The 17,566-nt window shown below is 43.1% G+C and overlaps 1 protein-coding gene across 4 annotated transcripts in view; it reads left to right on the top strand.

The window, feature by feature from the left end:
- The window catches only part of SRRM3 (serine/arginine repetitive matrix 3), an 800,697-nt gene that overhangs the window by 613,004 nt on the left and 170,127 nt on the right, over positions 1–17,566 (top strand). For all 4 annotated transcript variants that reach the window (XM_075336281.1, XM_075336283.1, XM_075336280.1 and 1 more), the window contains 2 exons: positions 5,901–5,969; positions 12,199–12,234. In XM_075336281.1, coding sequence (XP_075192396.1) covers positions 5,901–5,969; positions 12,199–12,234 — 105 coding nt within the window. The remainder of the gene's footprint in view (positions 1–5,900; positions 5,970–12,198; positions 12,235–17,566) is intronic.

Below are 17,566 nucleotides of genomic sequence, written 5' to 3'. Positions count from 1 at the left end.
AAAGTCAAAAGGTCAAAACATTATTACAATTTTGCTCATGACTGTAGACAGCTTAGGAGGGTTGATTCTACTGACAGATTCCCTTTAAGATACATCACTTCAGGATTGTCTCTCCAGTAAAGGAGACAAACTCTAGCACAGCGCCACCTATTGGAAGTAGCGATCCTAAAAGTCACAAGTGGATTTTCGACAATCCTTTGCAATATGACTCAGGATATATAAGCCAGATCAGAATCCCAATTTGCAGACACGGTGTTTCGGGGTGCTTGCCCCTCGTCAGTGCAAAGTATGGGGGTGTCTGATCTGGCTCATGAGAAAGCTATGTGGGGACCACGGGGGAACACTATTCTCCTTAAGGAGACTTTGCAAGCCAGTCTGGCTGCCAGGTAAGGGGACTTATAGCTGCAATGCCCCTAAAATTCCACGGGGGAACACTATTCTCCTTAAGGAGACTTTGCAAGCCAGTCTGGCTGCCAGGTAAGGGGACTTATAGCTGCAATGCCCCTCTGGGAAATATTCAAATTGTCTCTCCAGTAAAGGAGACAAACTCTAGCACAGCGCCACCTATTGGAAGTAGCGATCCTAAAAGTCACAAGTGGATTTTCGACAATCCTTTGCAATATGACTCAGGATATATAAGCCAGATCAGAATCCCAATTTGCAGACACGGTGTTTCGGGGTGCTTGCCCCTCGTCAGTGCAAAGTATGGGGGTGTCTGATCTGGCTCATGAGAAAGCTATGTGGGGACCACGGGGGAACACTATTCTCCTTAAGGAGACTTTGCAAGCCAGTCTGGCTGCCAGGTAAGGGGACTTATAGCTGCAATGCCCCTAAAATTCCACGGGGGAACACTATTCTCCTTAAGGAGACTTTGCAAGCCAGTCTGGCTGCCAGGTAAGGGGACTTATAGCTGCAATGCCCCTCTGGGAAATATTCAAATTGTCTCTCCAGTAAAGGAGACAAACTCTAGCACAGCGCCACCTATTGGAAGTAGCGATCCTAAAAGTCACAAGTGGATTTTCGACAATCCTTTGCAATATGACTCAGGATATATAAGCCAGATCAGAATCCCAATTTGCAGACACGGTGTTTCGGGGTGCTTGCCCCTCGTCAGTGCAAAGTATGGGGGTGTCTGATCTGGCTCATGAGAAAGCTATGTGGGGACCACGGGGGAACACTATTCTCCTTAAGGAGACTTTGCAAGCCAGTCTGGCTGCCAGGTAAGGGGACTTATAGCTGCAATGCCCCTAAAATTCCACGGGGGAACACTATTCTCCTTAAGGAGACTTTGCAAGCCAGTCTGGCTGCCAGGTAAGGGGACTTATAGCTGCAATGCCCCTCTGGGAAATATTCAAATTGTCTCTCCAGTAAAGGAGACAAACTCTAGCACAGCGCCACCTATTGGAAGTAGCGATCCTAAAAGTCACAAGTGGATTTTCGACAATCCTTTGCAATATGACTCAGGATATATAAGCCAGATCAGAATCCCAATTTGCAGACACGGTGTTTCGGGGTGCTTGCCCCTCGTCAGTGCAAAGTATGGGGGTGTCTGATCTGGCTCATGAGAAAGCTATGTGGGGACCACGGGGGAACACTATTCTCCTTAAGGAGACTTTGCAAGCCAGTCTGGCTGCCAGGTAAGGGGACTTATAGCTGCAATGCCCCTAAAATTCCACGGGGGAACACTATTCTCCTTAAGGAGACTTTGCAAGCCAGTCTGGCTGCCAGGTAAGGGGACTTATAGCTGCAATGCCCCTCTGGGAAATATTCAAATTGTCTCTCCAGTAAAGGAGACAAACTCTAGCACAGCGCCACCTATTGGAAGTAGCGATCCTAAAAGTCACAAGTGGATTTTCGACAATCCTTTGCAATATGACTCAGGATATATAAGCCAGATCAGAATCCCAATTTGCAGACACGGTGTTTCGGGGTGCTTGCCCCTCGTCAGTGCAAAGTATGGGGGTGTCTGATCTGGCTCATGAGAAAGCTATGTGGGGACCACGGGGGAACACTATTCTCCTTAAGGAGACTTTGCAAGCCAGTCTGGCTGCCAGGTAAGGGGACTTATAGCTGCAATGCCCCTAAAATTCCACGGGGGAACACTATTCTCCTTAAGGAGACTTTGCAAGCCAGTCTGGCTGCCAGGTAAGGGGACTTATAGCTGCAATGCCCCTCTGGGAAATATTCAAATTGTCTCTCCAGTAAAGGAGACAAACTCTAGCACAGCGCCACCTATTGGAAGTAGCGATCCTAAAAGTCACAAGTGGATTTTCGACAATCCTTTGCAATATGACTCAGGATATATAAGCCAGATCAGAATCCCAATTTGCAGACACGGTGTTTCGGGGTGCTTGCCCCTCGTCAGTGCAAAGTATGGGGGTGTCTGATCTGGCTCATGAGAAAGCTATGTGGGGACCACGGGGGAACACTATTCTCCTTAAGGAGACTTAAGGGGCATCACTTCAGGACTCAGTTATGGCGGCAGTACAGAACATAAACTCCAGCCTGAGCTGTAACTCGTCTTTGTCAAAAGTGTAGCAGTCCAGCTCACCTGCATGAGTGTACCACTATTAGAAGTGTGTGTTGTTTGCCACATCAGAGCTAATAGGCATTGGGACATGTGTCTGACTGTAAGTACATCCACCAGATAGGCAATGGTTTAGCTACCTAAGAAACGATGCTGCCCAAAAGACTGTTACAAGTGTCTTCCCACCTCTGCATATACTAATGACGACCTCTGATTCAAGTTAAACTGTTACCTCTCATGACATTGTTGAAACCACCAAGCTCATTACTGACTGCAAGGGTATATTTACATATCCATATTTTCTGCCTGAGTTCCATCCATGAAAAATAACTCATTTTACACTGGCAGCACTCAGGACTATGTTATTCAATTGGGTTGTTCAGTTGACTGAATTTCCTTGTGAAAAAAATCACAGCATGCCCTATTTTCTTTGGTATTTTGGAGGAGACTGACCTATTCAAGTCTATGTGTTTGCAAAAAAATTGAAGCTGTGCTAATAGTACATCATGTGCTATAGAATAAATTGAACCATCACCATTACAACACCACCCTTCTCGGTTTGATTAGTCTATTATTGCGGGACCAATTACCAATATGAAAAAATGCAATGCCTGAGTATAGCATTGAGTTGAAAACTAATAAATAACTACATAGCACTCTACATAAAAATGTGTTGTGATAATGTAACCAAAATTGTATGGCAGATTTGCTTCTTTTAGTGTTAACATCAGGCATGGAAGGGATTTCATATAATCTAAATTGAAGATAAAAGACAGAAAGAAAATCATAAATATGTCTTTTTAAGTCCTCTGCAAATGTGCTGCTTTTAATTTGCTTTCAGAGAATTTTATGTAGTTTAATACTTACCCAGAGATGTATGGTGTGAATTATTTTTTACTACCTCTTTAATAGCAGAAATGGTCATGAATCATATTATTGCTCTCAAAAGCCAACCACTATAGTGCCTATAAAGAGAATTCATCCCCCTTGGACTTTTTCATGTTTTATTGTATAGCCACATCTAATCACATTGGAGGTAAAGGGATATTTCACTTGCAAAAGTTCTTTTACTTAAAGTATACATCATTTTTGTAGCATTTTATTACTGAATCCGCAACACTCAAAAATAAGCCTTGAATGCAGTACACTTAAGCCTGCTTTACACCTTACGATCCAGCATACGATATCGTATGTGATCATAACCGCCCCCATCGTATGTGCGGCACGTTCAATTTGTTTCATGTGCCGCACAAACGATTAACCGTTTCATGTGCCGCACAAACGATTAACGATTAACACGTACTTACCCGTCCATACGACCTCACTGTGGGCAGCGAACGTCCACTTCCTGGAGTGGGAGGGACGTTCGGCGTCACAGCGACGTCACGCGGCAGCCGGCCAATAGAAGCGGAGGGGCGGAGCTGAGCGGAACGTAAACATTCCGCCCACCTCCTTCCTTCCGCATTGCGGGCCGGGAGCTGCAGGACACAGGTAAGATCTGTTCATCGTTCCCGGGGTGTCACACACTGCGATGTGTGCTACCACGGGTACGATGAACAATCTGACGTTCAATTCTAGAGAAATGAACGAAGCGTGCAATGAACGTTTTACCGTTCAATCGCAATCGCACGTACCTGTCACACACTGCAATGTACCTTACGATGCCGGATGTGCATCACTTACGACGTGACCCCGCCGACACATTGTAAGATACATTGCAGCGTGTAAAGCGGGCTTTAGTCATAGTGGTTTAAAGCTGGTTGCCTGGAAAACATAGCCCTGATTCAACATTTGGGGGGTTTTTTTAACTACTTTTCTTTTTTGTCACATGATACTTTGGCCCTTTTTTATGCCAAATTCTTCAAAATAGGGCACACAGTTTGATGATTTTTTGCAAAATTAACTTTTTTTGTCTTTTACTTTTTTACATCATTTTAGAGCAAAAACGTGCATGATTATTTAATATGTTTCATGTTAGTTTTTAACTGCTAAATAATAAATTAGGCTAAAACATCCCACTCACATTGTCAAACAAAAAAAACGAATCCAAATAAATATAATGTAAAAAAGGAGCTTTGCCTAGCAGCATGGGTGTTGTGCGCCAATTTGGTGGCTTGTTCTGCTAGCATGGTGACATCTGGTAGGTTAAGGACACCCTGAGAGGTTCACTATGATAATGCAGTAGGCTTATACATTCTGATCAAATTGATAATTAAGAACCTTGTGTTCAGTTTTATATGTTTTTCTCGACCACAATAGGTGAATGTATTGTATAATATTTTCATATCTGGTGCACGTTTTTTTCCTCAGTTATGGTAAAGGGCTTGTCCACTACTAGGACAACTTCTTCAAATTCCACATTTCCCCCAGGTAAAGTAATAGAGCCAATACTCACTTCCCGTACCGCCACCATTCCAATAGTGCTGCGGCTCAAATTCCCAGGGCTCATGTGATGTTGTGACATCACGCATGCCCTGCATCCAATCAGCCACGGCTTCTGTCTCGCCACGTTCATTCCAAACAAGCAATCAACACGAAGTGAGTGGCAGCCGAAACTCTCACTTCCTGTTGATTAACTGTTTGGTCTGAAGACGGAGAGACAAAAGCCAGCGCTGATTTGACCCGGAGTCCCCGGGATGTCACAACTTTTCCACCCAATCTATTACTTAAATTTGCTGATGCTGTCAAATTTACCAAATCTCATCACTACAGCAAAAAGAATGCAGTTAGGCTTAAAGTGGTTGATGGCCTATTCTGACACTGAGAACAGATGATTGTGGGGGTGGTTCTCCCACCGATGAGACATTGATGACCTATCCTAAGGATAGGCCGTCAATGGTAAAGTCCCGGACAACCCCTTTAAATTCTCATTCATAGATGTGGTGCACAACCTGGTCACTGGGAGGAATCCTTAACTCATATTTAATTTGATCCACACTACATCATAATTTTATATTAAGTCTTCTCAATTTACCTACTAACCTACTGTATCATAGAAGACTCATACATAGAAAACTACATCTCCAAAGCAGAATATAGAAGCAATTGTAGTATATTAAAATGGGAAATCTCTCCCGAATATGACAGGTGAATTGAGGTAAGACTAATAATACCCTAAACGCTTCCAGTCTTTTAGCTGTCATTTTGCTGGCAGGTAATGATCGTGGTACAACAGGTACTTAGCATCGTAGAAATGGGATGTGTTTGTAGGAAAGTAATGGCTTATTATTGTTAATACAAGTATTCATTGTGTATAGTAAAGTATGTTTATTTGTATGTATCATCAATGGGATGAGGTTGGGTTGTCTCCAAATGGCACATGCACCATAAGTCAGCTAAATGTAACTGGGATTATATCTGTTCTTGTTCCTAGGTGCGATAGTTCATCACCAGTTCGGAAAGAAAAAAAGAAGAAAAGTGGCAAAAAGCACAAAAGAGACAGGTAATATCATAGTAAACTTGTTTACTAGTTCACTCCAATTAGTAGAGGCTGTGCAATTGTAACAATCAGTGGTGACAGCGTACCCTACGTAGTAATTTTTTCTTCTGAAATTACCATGGTTCGTTACTTTCATCATCATATAATCATGTCATTTAAAAAGGAATTTTACAATTAGGTTTACAACAAAATGGCATAATTGATGGCAAAATAACAGACCAGTTTTACTTAGCTGGTACTCTGTAATGAGAAAAACAGCTTGTGCCCAACCCCTGCTCTCTTTATTGGCATCACCATGGTCTATTTTATTTCAATTCCTTTACTGCCTGCTGACAATTAAGGACTGTTAAACAAAAAGCTACAGAATTACACTACATGGTTTTTGCTGACCAAATGTTGGTATTGGGCACTATAATTATCAAAGGTATAAATATGCTTAATTGTACATTAACCATCATTCAACTCTTTCCTTAAGTTCCGTAATATTAATTTAATTTGTCTATCTAAACACACAAGTGCAGCTCATACTAATATTTTCCTTTTCACAAAAAAAGTATTGTACAAGAAATGCAAAAAGTCACTACACACTTGTGACTATGACAAAAATCGTCCTTGACTGACACTGATTTCAGATTTCTTTTCCTGTAAAAATATTGTGCTGATTTGCTGTTGCTTCTTAGTGCATTAAGAATGGAGAAAAAAAAATATGTAATTGTAATTTAAATGCAAGAGGACAGATTCCAGCTATAGCATATACTGCTGCTGGGCCTTCTTCTATCTTATTCTTCCTCTAAAAATTTAATTTCTGCATCATTCACAGACTACTACTATCATCTTCACTTCTGCATTTGTACGAAGGGCTGCTGATAAGTCTTTGGCTTTGTGATCTTTTTTGTTTCTATGGAAATTAATGTTACATCACATGAAAGCCTTATGTGTCTAATAAATGTTCTCAAAATTTTGTGTTTGTTGCTTATGGCAACAGTGTTCTACGCACACGGGAAAACAGCATGGCGGAGTCTAATGCAATATTCACAGCAACTGAGAGCAGAGGAGTGATAAAATGCTTGTTTCTGCAAGGAAAGTCCGCAAAGGATATTCATGGTGATATGTCGCAGACATTGGGGGATCAATGCCCTTCATATTCCACAGTTAAGAACTGGGTAACCAGATTTAAAACGGGCCACTTCAGCACCAGTGATGAGGAACATCCTGGACGACCGAGAGTGTTTGTTTTTCCGGAGATCGTCGATACTATGCACAACCTCATACTGGAGAATCACCGAATTTCAGGTAAAACAATAGCAGACATCATGGGGATTTCCCATGAACGTGCTTGTGTCATTATCCATGAACATTTGGACATGAGGAAGCTATCTGCAAAGTGGGTCCCCAAATGTTTGACAACAGATCAGAGAAGCATGTGAGCGAAAACTTCCCAGTCCATTTGTCAGGGTTTCCAGACTGATAAGAACTTCATGAATCGAATGGTCACTATGGATGAGACTTGAATTTATTTGTATGACCATGAAAACAAGGAGCAGTCAAAAGAGTGAAGGCACAGTGCTTCTCCTCGTCTAAAGAAGTTCAGGGTACAAAAATCAGCCACTAAGGTGATGGTTTCTGTGTTCTGGGATAAGGAGCATGTGCTGCAAGTGGACTACCTTCAAAAGGGTTCTACCATCAATGCAACGTATTACATTGAACTTTTGGACCAATTGAAGGCAGCTCTGAAGGCCAAAAAGTGTGGCAAGCTGTCCAACAGAATCTTGTTCCTGCAAGATAATGCCTCCGCTCACACTGCACAAGCGACCACGGCAAATCTGGCATCAGCTAGGCTTCCAGCTGGTTGACCACCGACCTTATTCAACAGATCTAGTTCCCACCGACTATCATCTGTTTCCAAACCTGAAGAAACACCTCAAGGGTAAATTTTACACCATTTCTGATGCCATGGCTGCTACGGATGCCTGGTTTGGGGCACAACTGAAATCCTTCTGTTTGCTAGGCTTACAGAACTTGGAATATCGATGTAAAAAGTGTTTTGACATCAGTGGAGAAAATATGGAATAAATGTAAAGTTTCATCATCCTATCTCGTAGACTTATCAGCAGCCCCTAGTACTTCACATTACTGTCTGGAGTATTTGTCTAATGAGCTCTAATGAGCTCTAATGTCTCATTATTGTAAATCACCTTGCAGTGGCTGCTTCATTCCATGCCTAGGTTATGATAATCTCTCCTTTGGCTATGCTATACCATGCGATATGATATGACCTTGAAATATGATATGACCTGTTTGATAGTGTCTTAGTTCATGTAAGTCATCGGGCATTTTTTTGCAATTCGCAGAAACCCAATTGCAAATTGTTCGAATTCGCTGAGACACGTGAATTTCATAAAATTCGACTCAAATTCTATTTGCATCAAATCACTTTGCTCATCTATAAATATCAGCAATCCTCATTAAAAGGATTTTCCAACAAAATTAATTTTAAATTTGATTTTAATCAGTAGATCTTGGAATAATAATAATTTCCACAATTGGATATGTTAACAAAAAATGTTTCTGAGCTGAGATAATATAAATGTGCCCCTGCTGTGTACTGTGTAATGAATGTGTCTGACAGTACAGGGACATGGTCTGATCATACCACATCTCCTGGGCCAGGGAGGCCATAAAGGAGATTAAATAGATAGCACAGCATGGTATCACAATTGATTCTTTTTATGAGTTAAAAAATATCCCTACCTGTTTTTAAAAAAATGTTTTGCCTCAAAGAAGTAATAATTTGAGATCCCGTGCTTTAATGTTTGTATACTCTCGTTTTCTACATCCCCTGCCCTGGAGCTGTGGTATGATCATACCATCTCCCTGTATGGTCCGACACGGCCATTACACAGTACATAGCAGGGACACATATAGAAGATTATCTCAGCACAAGAAGAGTTTCTTTTTAAACACATCCAATCGTGAATGAGTATATCGAATTAATTTGGCGATGGGAAAACCCTTTTAAATTATTTTTTTACCATCAGCATCATTGTGGCTGCTTTGAACGTTCTAGTTTTTGTTCTTTACGTTGATTTTTTTGACGAGGGGCACCCATTCATGTGAATAAAACCTTTTTTTTGCTTATTCATGTTCTAGTATTTATAAAAATTGGAGAGTAATATTTCTTTACTTTTGGTGCCTCGTTTATTAATCACACTTCCTGCATGACATTTTTTTTGCAATTTTGTTTTATCCTCCTCTTCCAAAAAATGAAAAAGAAAAAAAAAACTTTGTATTTTTTACCATTGTCATAGTTTTGATTTCCACCTTTCATTATACCATACATACTACTGCAACACAGGAAAACAAAAATCAAATTTAGTGAAACGGAAAAAAAAATGTAATTCCTTTATTTATTTATTTATTTATTTGTCAAACTTGTATGCCGCCCTTCTCCAAAGACTCAGAGCGGCTCACAACATATAAATGCAAATTACAAAGCCTGTAATAAATAAAAAACAGTTAACATAAAAACAATATTTTACCTTAAAAATTCTAACACCCCCGACAGAAATACCCCATTCATACCAATTTTTGACGCAGTTATAATTTATTAGCCATATCCGACAGTATACAGTATATTTTTTTCCTTTTGTTATTATGTCGTTCATTGTGGAGTAAAACTTAACAGGAAATGTGAATCTTTCAGTCAGAATGATTACAGTTATGCAGTTTTTTATTTTATTTTTGTGGTTTAGAAAAAAATCTGAAATTAAAAAAATATATATTTACTTTGTGTAACCATTTTCTGAGACTCATAACTTTTGTTTTTTTCCCATTAATGGAGCTGTACAAGGGTTTGTATTTTATGTGGCAAGCTGCCTTTTTTATTGATTCCATTTTGGTGTACATACATTGTTTTAATTGCTTTTTTTGCAATTAAATTACATTTTTTTGGGGGTGTAGCAACCAAAAAATGGCAATTAAGATGTCTAATAGTGTAAGAGTTTGATAGATTTAACGTTAACGAACATTAATTAATGTGTAATATTTTCAGTCCAAAAATGGGTGCGATTAGAATTTTTATGTTCATTTAAATTTTTTATATTTATTAAAAATATGTAATTTTTACTTTTCTCCAGTGACCTAGGGCGGCTTTGCACACTACGATATCACAGGTGCGATGTCGGTGGGGTCAAATCGAAAGTGACGCACATCCGGCGTCACTTGCGATGTCGTAGTGTGTAAATCCTAGATGATACGATGAACGAGCGCAAAAGCGTTGTTATCGTATCATCGGTGCAGGCTCCGACATTTCCATAATGCCGGTGCTGCGACAGGTATGATGTAGTTCCTCGTTCGTGCGGCAGCACACATCGCTGTGTGTGAAGCCGCAGGAACGAGGAACATCTCCTTACCTGCCGCCAGCGGCTATGCGGAGGGACGGAGGTGGGCGGGATGTTTACATCCTGCTCATCTCCGCCCCTCCGCCGCCATTGGCCGCCTGCCGTGTGACGCCACTGTGACGCCACACGACCCACCCCCTTAGGAAGGAGGCGGGTCGCCGGCCAGAGCGACGGTCGCAGGGCAGGTGAGTGCATGTGAATCTGGCGTAGCGATAATTATCGCTACGCCAGCTATCACAAGATATCATACCTGCGACGGGGGCGGGGACTATCGCGTGCGACATCGCAGTATCGGCTTGCGATGTCGCAACGTGCAAAGCCCGCCTTAAACCAGTGATTGTCTGATAGCTTATTCTTTACTTTACTTTATTACTTTATTTTTTACATTGCATTACAACTGTATTTCAACATATAAGTAAAATCATGGTCTCCTTTGAAGCCCAGCCAGTGTCCTGTGGCTAGTCTTCATAGAAGTACCAACATGGCAGCTTCAGCAAAATATCTGCTGCTTTCCAATACATCAGTACCCTCAGTCACCTTGTGGGGGCCAGTGAGTACTTGAAATGGTGTGCCCCTAGGGTAGTATGATGCTCCTGAGCCTGCTCCATACACCTGTCCCTGATGTGTAATATTCAAGTACTTCACATTTCGAGAAGGTGCTATAACTGCATGATAGAAACACTGGCATTGTTATTCATAGCATTACTTTTTTGAACTTTTTGGAAAAAGTGAAAAGTACATTGGGTAATAAAGATTGTTTTTTTTTCATATATGACGTTCATTGTGCCTTCAAATGCAAATTAGAAGGGGCATCAATGGAGCAGCTCATCAAATATACATGGGTGTACACAAATGGAAAGGAGGGCCACAGAGTTTTCACAGTGGGGCCCTCTTACTGCATTGATGGCTTAAGGCCAGACTTTCAACATAAACTCTATTGAAAGAAAAGATACTAAGATCTTTATGCCATTTGCGTCTCATTGTAAATAGTTATCTCTCGTAAGTTTCCTTGACTTTTATAGACTAAAGCGGGCTTTACACGCTGCGATATCGGTACCGATATCGCTACCGATATCGCTAGTGTGGGTACCCGCCCCCCATCCGTGCCGCACAACATCGCCCAGACCCGTCACACATACTTACCTGCCCAGCGACGTCGCTGTGACCGGCGAACCGCCTCCTTTCTAAGGGGGCGGTCCGTGCGGCGTCACAGCGACGTCACTGAGCGGCCGCCCAATAGCAGCGGAGGGGCGGAGCTGAGCGGGACGTAACATTCCGCCCACCTCCTTTCTTCCGCATAGCGGCTGGGAGGCAGGTAAGGAGAGGTTCCTCGTTCCTGCGGCGTCACACGGAGCGATGTGTGCTGCCGCAGGAACGAGGAACAACATCGTTACTGCTGCAGTAACGATATTTGAGAATGGACCCCCATGTCACCGATGAGCGATTTTGTACGTTTTTGCAACGATGCAAATTCGCTCATCGGTGTCACGCGCAACGGCATCGCTAATGCGGCCGGATGTGCGTCACCAATTCCGTGACCCCAACGAGTTCGCATTAGCGATGTCGTAGCGTGTAAAGCCCCCTTTAGAACATGTAATATACAATTATTTTTTGTATGTAATAAATGTAAGTTCTAATTTAATATTTCTGCACCAAATACTTTACGTGTACACATACCCTTACAGTTTAAGATCCACAGCGTTTAGACTCCTACTGCTTTATCCCACAGATATAACTCACATTCGCGATTCACAGCACCCAATGGGAAAAGAGAAAAAAAAGCACCCATTGGGAAAATTGCCTATAAAAATGGTTTTATGTTTTCTTTAAAGGTCAAATTCAGGGACCAGAAAGAAGAGAAGACACAGGTGAGAGACTTGCATTCTATTTAATATTAATATTGATGTTGTCATTATATTCATAAGCTGTCAAGTGAATCCGAGGATTACTGTTTAGTTTACTATAAAATGCTAAATCCATTATTTAATATTGTACTGCTGTGGAGAGAGATACGATGTCTTGAGGCACTGGCAGACAACAGAAGATGGGCACTGTGTAAGAACAGTACATGGGCATTTTCTTAATGCACAATTCCGCCTGCTTTTGAGGTAGAAATGGGTCCCATTACATCTTGCATCAATTGTGTGTCCACCCCTTACTTGATCCATTTTACATCATCCATTTTAATTAAATAGTCATTAAAGGGGTGGTTCACTAGTTAGTAGAGATGAGCGAACCGGTCGCGGTTCGGCTCGAGGTTGGTTCGCCGAACGGACCTCCCGTTCGAGTTCGGTTCGTCGAACGTTCGACGAACCGAACTCGAACTGCATAGGAAACAATGGCAGGCAATCACAAACACAGAAAAACACCTAGAAAACACCCTCAAAGGTGTCCTAAAGGTGACAAACAACTCAAACACATTGGAAAGGGACAAGGACATATACTCATGCGAAAACAAAACAGCTGGACAAGGAAAAAGAGGAGGACACACAGATATAGGCATGGCACGCCCTTCTAAAATCATGTAAAACACCGCAAGGTGACTCCAAGCGGAGTCTCCATTTTTTCCAAAAATTGGGCCACACACACACCCACCCCTTCAGTGGCAGCAGTTGTGCCCCAGTTGTACACTTCACAGCTACATTTGCATCAAGCACATTCAAAAATACGCCATTCTTATCCATCCCCAGGATGACACCGGGGTAGGTAGCAAAGTCTTTGCTGACCCATGACTTGTTCATCTTGGCTTCTTTTAAAAACAATGTAAGCAAGGGTTACTCCAAGCGGAGTCTCCCTTTTTTCCAAAAATTGGGCCACACAGACACCCACCCCATCAGTGGCAGCACTTGGGCCCTAGTTGCAAACAGGATGTTTTGATTTGCATCAAGCACATTCAAAAATACGCCATTCTTATCCGTCCCCAGGATGACACCGGGGTAGGTAGCAAAGTCTTTCCTGATCCCAGCTCTGTTCATCTTGGCTTCTTTTAAAAACACATCAAGCAAGGGTTACTCCAAGCGGAGTCTCCCTTTTTTTCCAAAAATTGGGCCACACAGACACCCACCCCATCAGTGGCAGCACTTGGGCCCTAGTTGCAAACAGGATGTTTTGATTTGCATCAAGCACATTCAAAAATACGCCATTCTTATCCGTCCCCAGGATGACACCGGGGTAGGTAGCAAAGTCTTTGCTGATCCCAGCTCTGTTCATCTTGGCTTCTTTTAAAAACACATCAAGCAAGGGTTACTCCAAGCGGAGTCTCCCTTTTTTTCCAAAAATTGGGCCACACAGACACCCACCCCATCAGTGGCAGCACTTGGGCCCTAGTTGCAAACAGGATGTTTTGATTTGCATCAAGCACATTCAAAAATACGCCATTCTTATCCGTCCCCAGGAAGACACCGGGGTAGGTAGCAAAGTCTTTCCTGATCCCAGCTCTGTTCATCTTGGCTTCTTTTAAAAACACATCAAGCAAGGGTTACTCCAAGCGGAGTCTCCCTTTTTTTCCAAAAATTGGGCCACACAGACACCCACCCCATCAGTGGCAGCACTTGGGCCCTAGTTGTACACTTCACAGCTACATTTGCATCAATCACATTCAAAAATACCCCATAATTAACCGTCCCCAGGATGACACCGGGGTAGGTAGCAAAGTCTTTGCTGACCCATGACTTGTTCATCTTGGCTTCTTTTAAAAACAATGTAAGCAAGGGTTACTCCAAGCGGAGTCTCCCTTTTTTCCAAAAATTGGGCCACACAGACACCCACCCCATCAGTGGCAGCACTTGGGCCCTAGTTGCAAACAGGATGTTTTGATTTGCATCAAGCACATTCAAAAATACGCCATTCTTATCCGTCCCCAGGATGACACCGGGGTAGGTAGCAAAGTGTTTCCTGATCCCAGCTCTGTTCATCTTGGCTTCTTTTAAAAACACATCAAGCAAGGGTTACTCCAAGCGTAGTCTCCCTTTTTTTCCAAAAATTGGGCCACACAGACACCCACCCCATCAGTGGCAGCACTTGGGCCCTAGTTGCAAACAGGATGTTTTGATTTGCATCAAGCACATTCAAAAATACGCCATTCTTATCCGTCCCCAGGATGACACCGGGGTAGGTAGCAAAGTCTTTGCTGATCCCAGCTCTGTTCATCTTGGCTTCTTTTAAAAACACATCAAGCAAGGGTTACTCCAAGCGGAGTCTCCCTTTTTTTCCAAAAATTGGGCCACACAGACACCCACCCCATCAGTGGCAGCACTTGGGCCCTAGTTGCAAACAGGATGTTTTGATTTGCATCAAGCACATTCAAAAATACGCCATTCTTATCCGTCCCCAGGATGACACCGGGGTAGGTAGCAAAGTCTTTCCTGATCCCAGCTCTGTTCATCTTGGCTTCTTTTAAAAACACATCAAGCAAGGGTTACTCCAAGCGGAGTCTCCCTTTTTTTCCAAAAATTGGGCCACACAGACACCCACCCCATCAGTGGCAGCACTTGGGCCCTAGTTGCAAACAGGATGTTTTGATTTGCATCAAGCACATTCAAAAATACGCCATTCTTATCCGTCCCCAGGATGACACCGGGGTAGGTAGCAAAGTCTTTGCTGATCCCAGCTCTGTTCATCTTGGCTTCTTTTAAAAACACATCAAGCAAGGGTTACTCCAAGCGGAGTCTCCCTTTTTTTCCAAAAATTGGGCCACACAGACACCCACCCCATCAGTGGCAGCACTTGGGCCCTAGTTGCAAACAGGATGTTTTGATTTGCATCAAGCACATTCAAAAATACGCCATTCTTATCCGTCCCCAGGATGACACCGGGGTAGGTAGCAAAGTCTTTCCTGATCCCAGCTCTGTTCATCTTGGCTTCTTTTAAAAACACATCAAGCAAGGGTTACTCCAAGCGGAGTCTCCCTTTTTTTCCAAAAATTGGGCCACACAGACACCCACCCCATCAGTGGCAGCACTTGGGCCCTAGTTGCAAACAGGATGTTTTGATTTGCATCAAGCACATTCAAAAATACGCCATTCTTATCCGTCCCCAGGATGACACCGGGGTAGGTAGCAAAGTCTTTGCTGATCCCAGCTCTGTTCATCTTGGCTTCTTTTAAAAACACATCAAGCAAGGGTTACTCCAAGCGGAGTCTCCCTTTTTTTCCAAAAATTGGGCCACACAGACACCCACCCCATCAGTGGCAGCACTTGGGCCCTAGTTGTACACTTCACAGCTACATTTGCATCAATCACATTCAAAAATACCCCATAATTAACCGTCCCCAGGATGACACCGGGGTAGGTAGCAAAGTCTTTGCTGACCCATGACTTGTTCATCTTGGCTTCTTTTAAAAACAATGTAAGCAAGGGTTACTCCAAGCGGAGTCTCCCTTTTTTCCAAAAATTGGGCCACACAGACACCCACCCCATCAGTGGCAGCACTTGGGCCCTAGTTGCAAACAGGATGTTTTGATTTGCATCAAGCACATTCAAAAATACGCCATTCTTATCCGTCCCCAGGATGACACCGGGGTAGGTAGCAAAGTGTTTCCTGATCCCAGCTCTGTTCATCTTGGCTTCTTTTAAAAACACATCAAGCAAGGGTTACTCCAAGCGTAGTCTCCCTTTTTTTCCAAAAATTGGGCCACACAGACACCCACCCCATCAGTGGCAGCACTTGGGCCCTAGTTGCAAACAGGATGTTTTGATTTGCATCAAGCACATTCAAAAATACGCCATTCTTATCCGTCCCCAGGATGACACCGGGGTAGGTAGCAAAGTCTTTGCTGATCCCAGCTCTGTTCATCTTGGCTTCTTTTAAAAACACATCAAGCAAGGGTTACTCCAAGCGGAGTCTCCCTTTTTTTCCAAAAATTGGGCCACACAGACACCCACCCCATCAGTGGCAGCACTTGGGCCCTAGTTGCAAACAGGATGTTTTGATTTGCATCAAGCACATTCAAAAATACGCCATTCTTATCCGTCCCCAGGATGACACCGGGGTAGGTAGCAAAGTCTTTCCTGATCCCAGCTCTGTTCATCTTGGCTTCTTTTAAAAACACATCAAGCAAGGGTTACTCCAAGCGGAGTCTCCCTTTTTTTCCAAAAATTGGGCCACACAGACACCCACCCCATCAGTGGCAGCACTTGGGCCCTAGTTGCAAACAGGATGTTTTGATTTGCATCAAGCACATTCAAAAATACGCCATTCTTATCCGTCCCCAGGATGACACCGGGGTAGGTAGCAAAGTCTTTGCTGATCCCAGCTCTGTTCATCTTGGCTTCTTTTAAAAACACATCAAGCAAGGGTTACTCCAAGCGGAGTCTCCCTTTTTTTCCAAAAATTGGGCCACACAGACACCCACCCCATCAGTGGCAGCACTTGGGCCCTAGTTGCAAACAGGATGTTTTGATTTGCATCAAGCACATTCAAAAATACGCCATTCTTATCCGTCCCCAGGATGACACCGGGGTAGGTAGCAAAGTCTTTCCTGATCCCAGCTCTGTTCATCTTGGCTTCTTTTAAAAACACATCAAGCAAGGGTTACTCCAAGCGGAGTCTCCCTTTTTTTCCAAAAATTGGGCCACACAGACACCCACCCCATCAGTGGCAGCACTTGGGCCCTAGTTGCAAACAGGATGTTTTGATTTGCATCAAGCACATTCAAAAATACGCCATTCTTATCCGTCCCCAGGATGACACCGGGGTAGGTAGCAAAGTCTTTGCTGATCCCAGCTCTGTTCATCTTGGCTTCTTTTAAAAACACATCAAGCAAGGGTTACTCCAAGCGGAGTCTCCCTTTTTTTCCAAAAATTGGGCCACACAGACACCCACCCCATCAGTGGCAGCACTTGGGCCCTAGTTGTACACTTCACAGCTACATTTGCATCAATCACATTCAAAAATACCCCATAATTAACCGTCCCCAGGATGACACCGGGGTAGGTAGCAAAGTCTTTGCTGACCCATGACTTGTTCATCTTGGCTTCTTTTAAAAACAATGTAAGCAAGGGTTACTCCAAGCGGAGTCTCCCTTTTTTCCAAAAATTGGGCCACACAGACACCCACCCCATCAGTGGCAGCACTTGGGCCCTAGTTGCAAACAGGATGTTTTGATTTGCATCAAGCACATTCAAAAATACGCCATTCTTATCCGTCCCCAGGATGACACCGGGGTAGGTAGCAAAGTCTTTCCTGATCCCAGCTCTGTTC

This window comes from Anomaloglossus baeobatrachus, chromosome 2, assembly GCF_048569485.1.
Source record: "Anomaloglossus baeobatrachus isolate aAnoBae1 chromosome 2, aAnoBae1.hap1, whole genome shotgun sequence".
Classification (NCBI taxonomy): domain Eukaryota; kingdom Metazoa; phylum Chordata; class Amphibia; order Anura; family Aromobatidae; genus Anomaloglossus; species Anomaloglossus baeobatrachus.
Note: the sequence above shows the minus strand (reverse complement) of the source record. Positions and strands in the feature narration are given on the sequence as shown.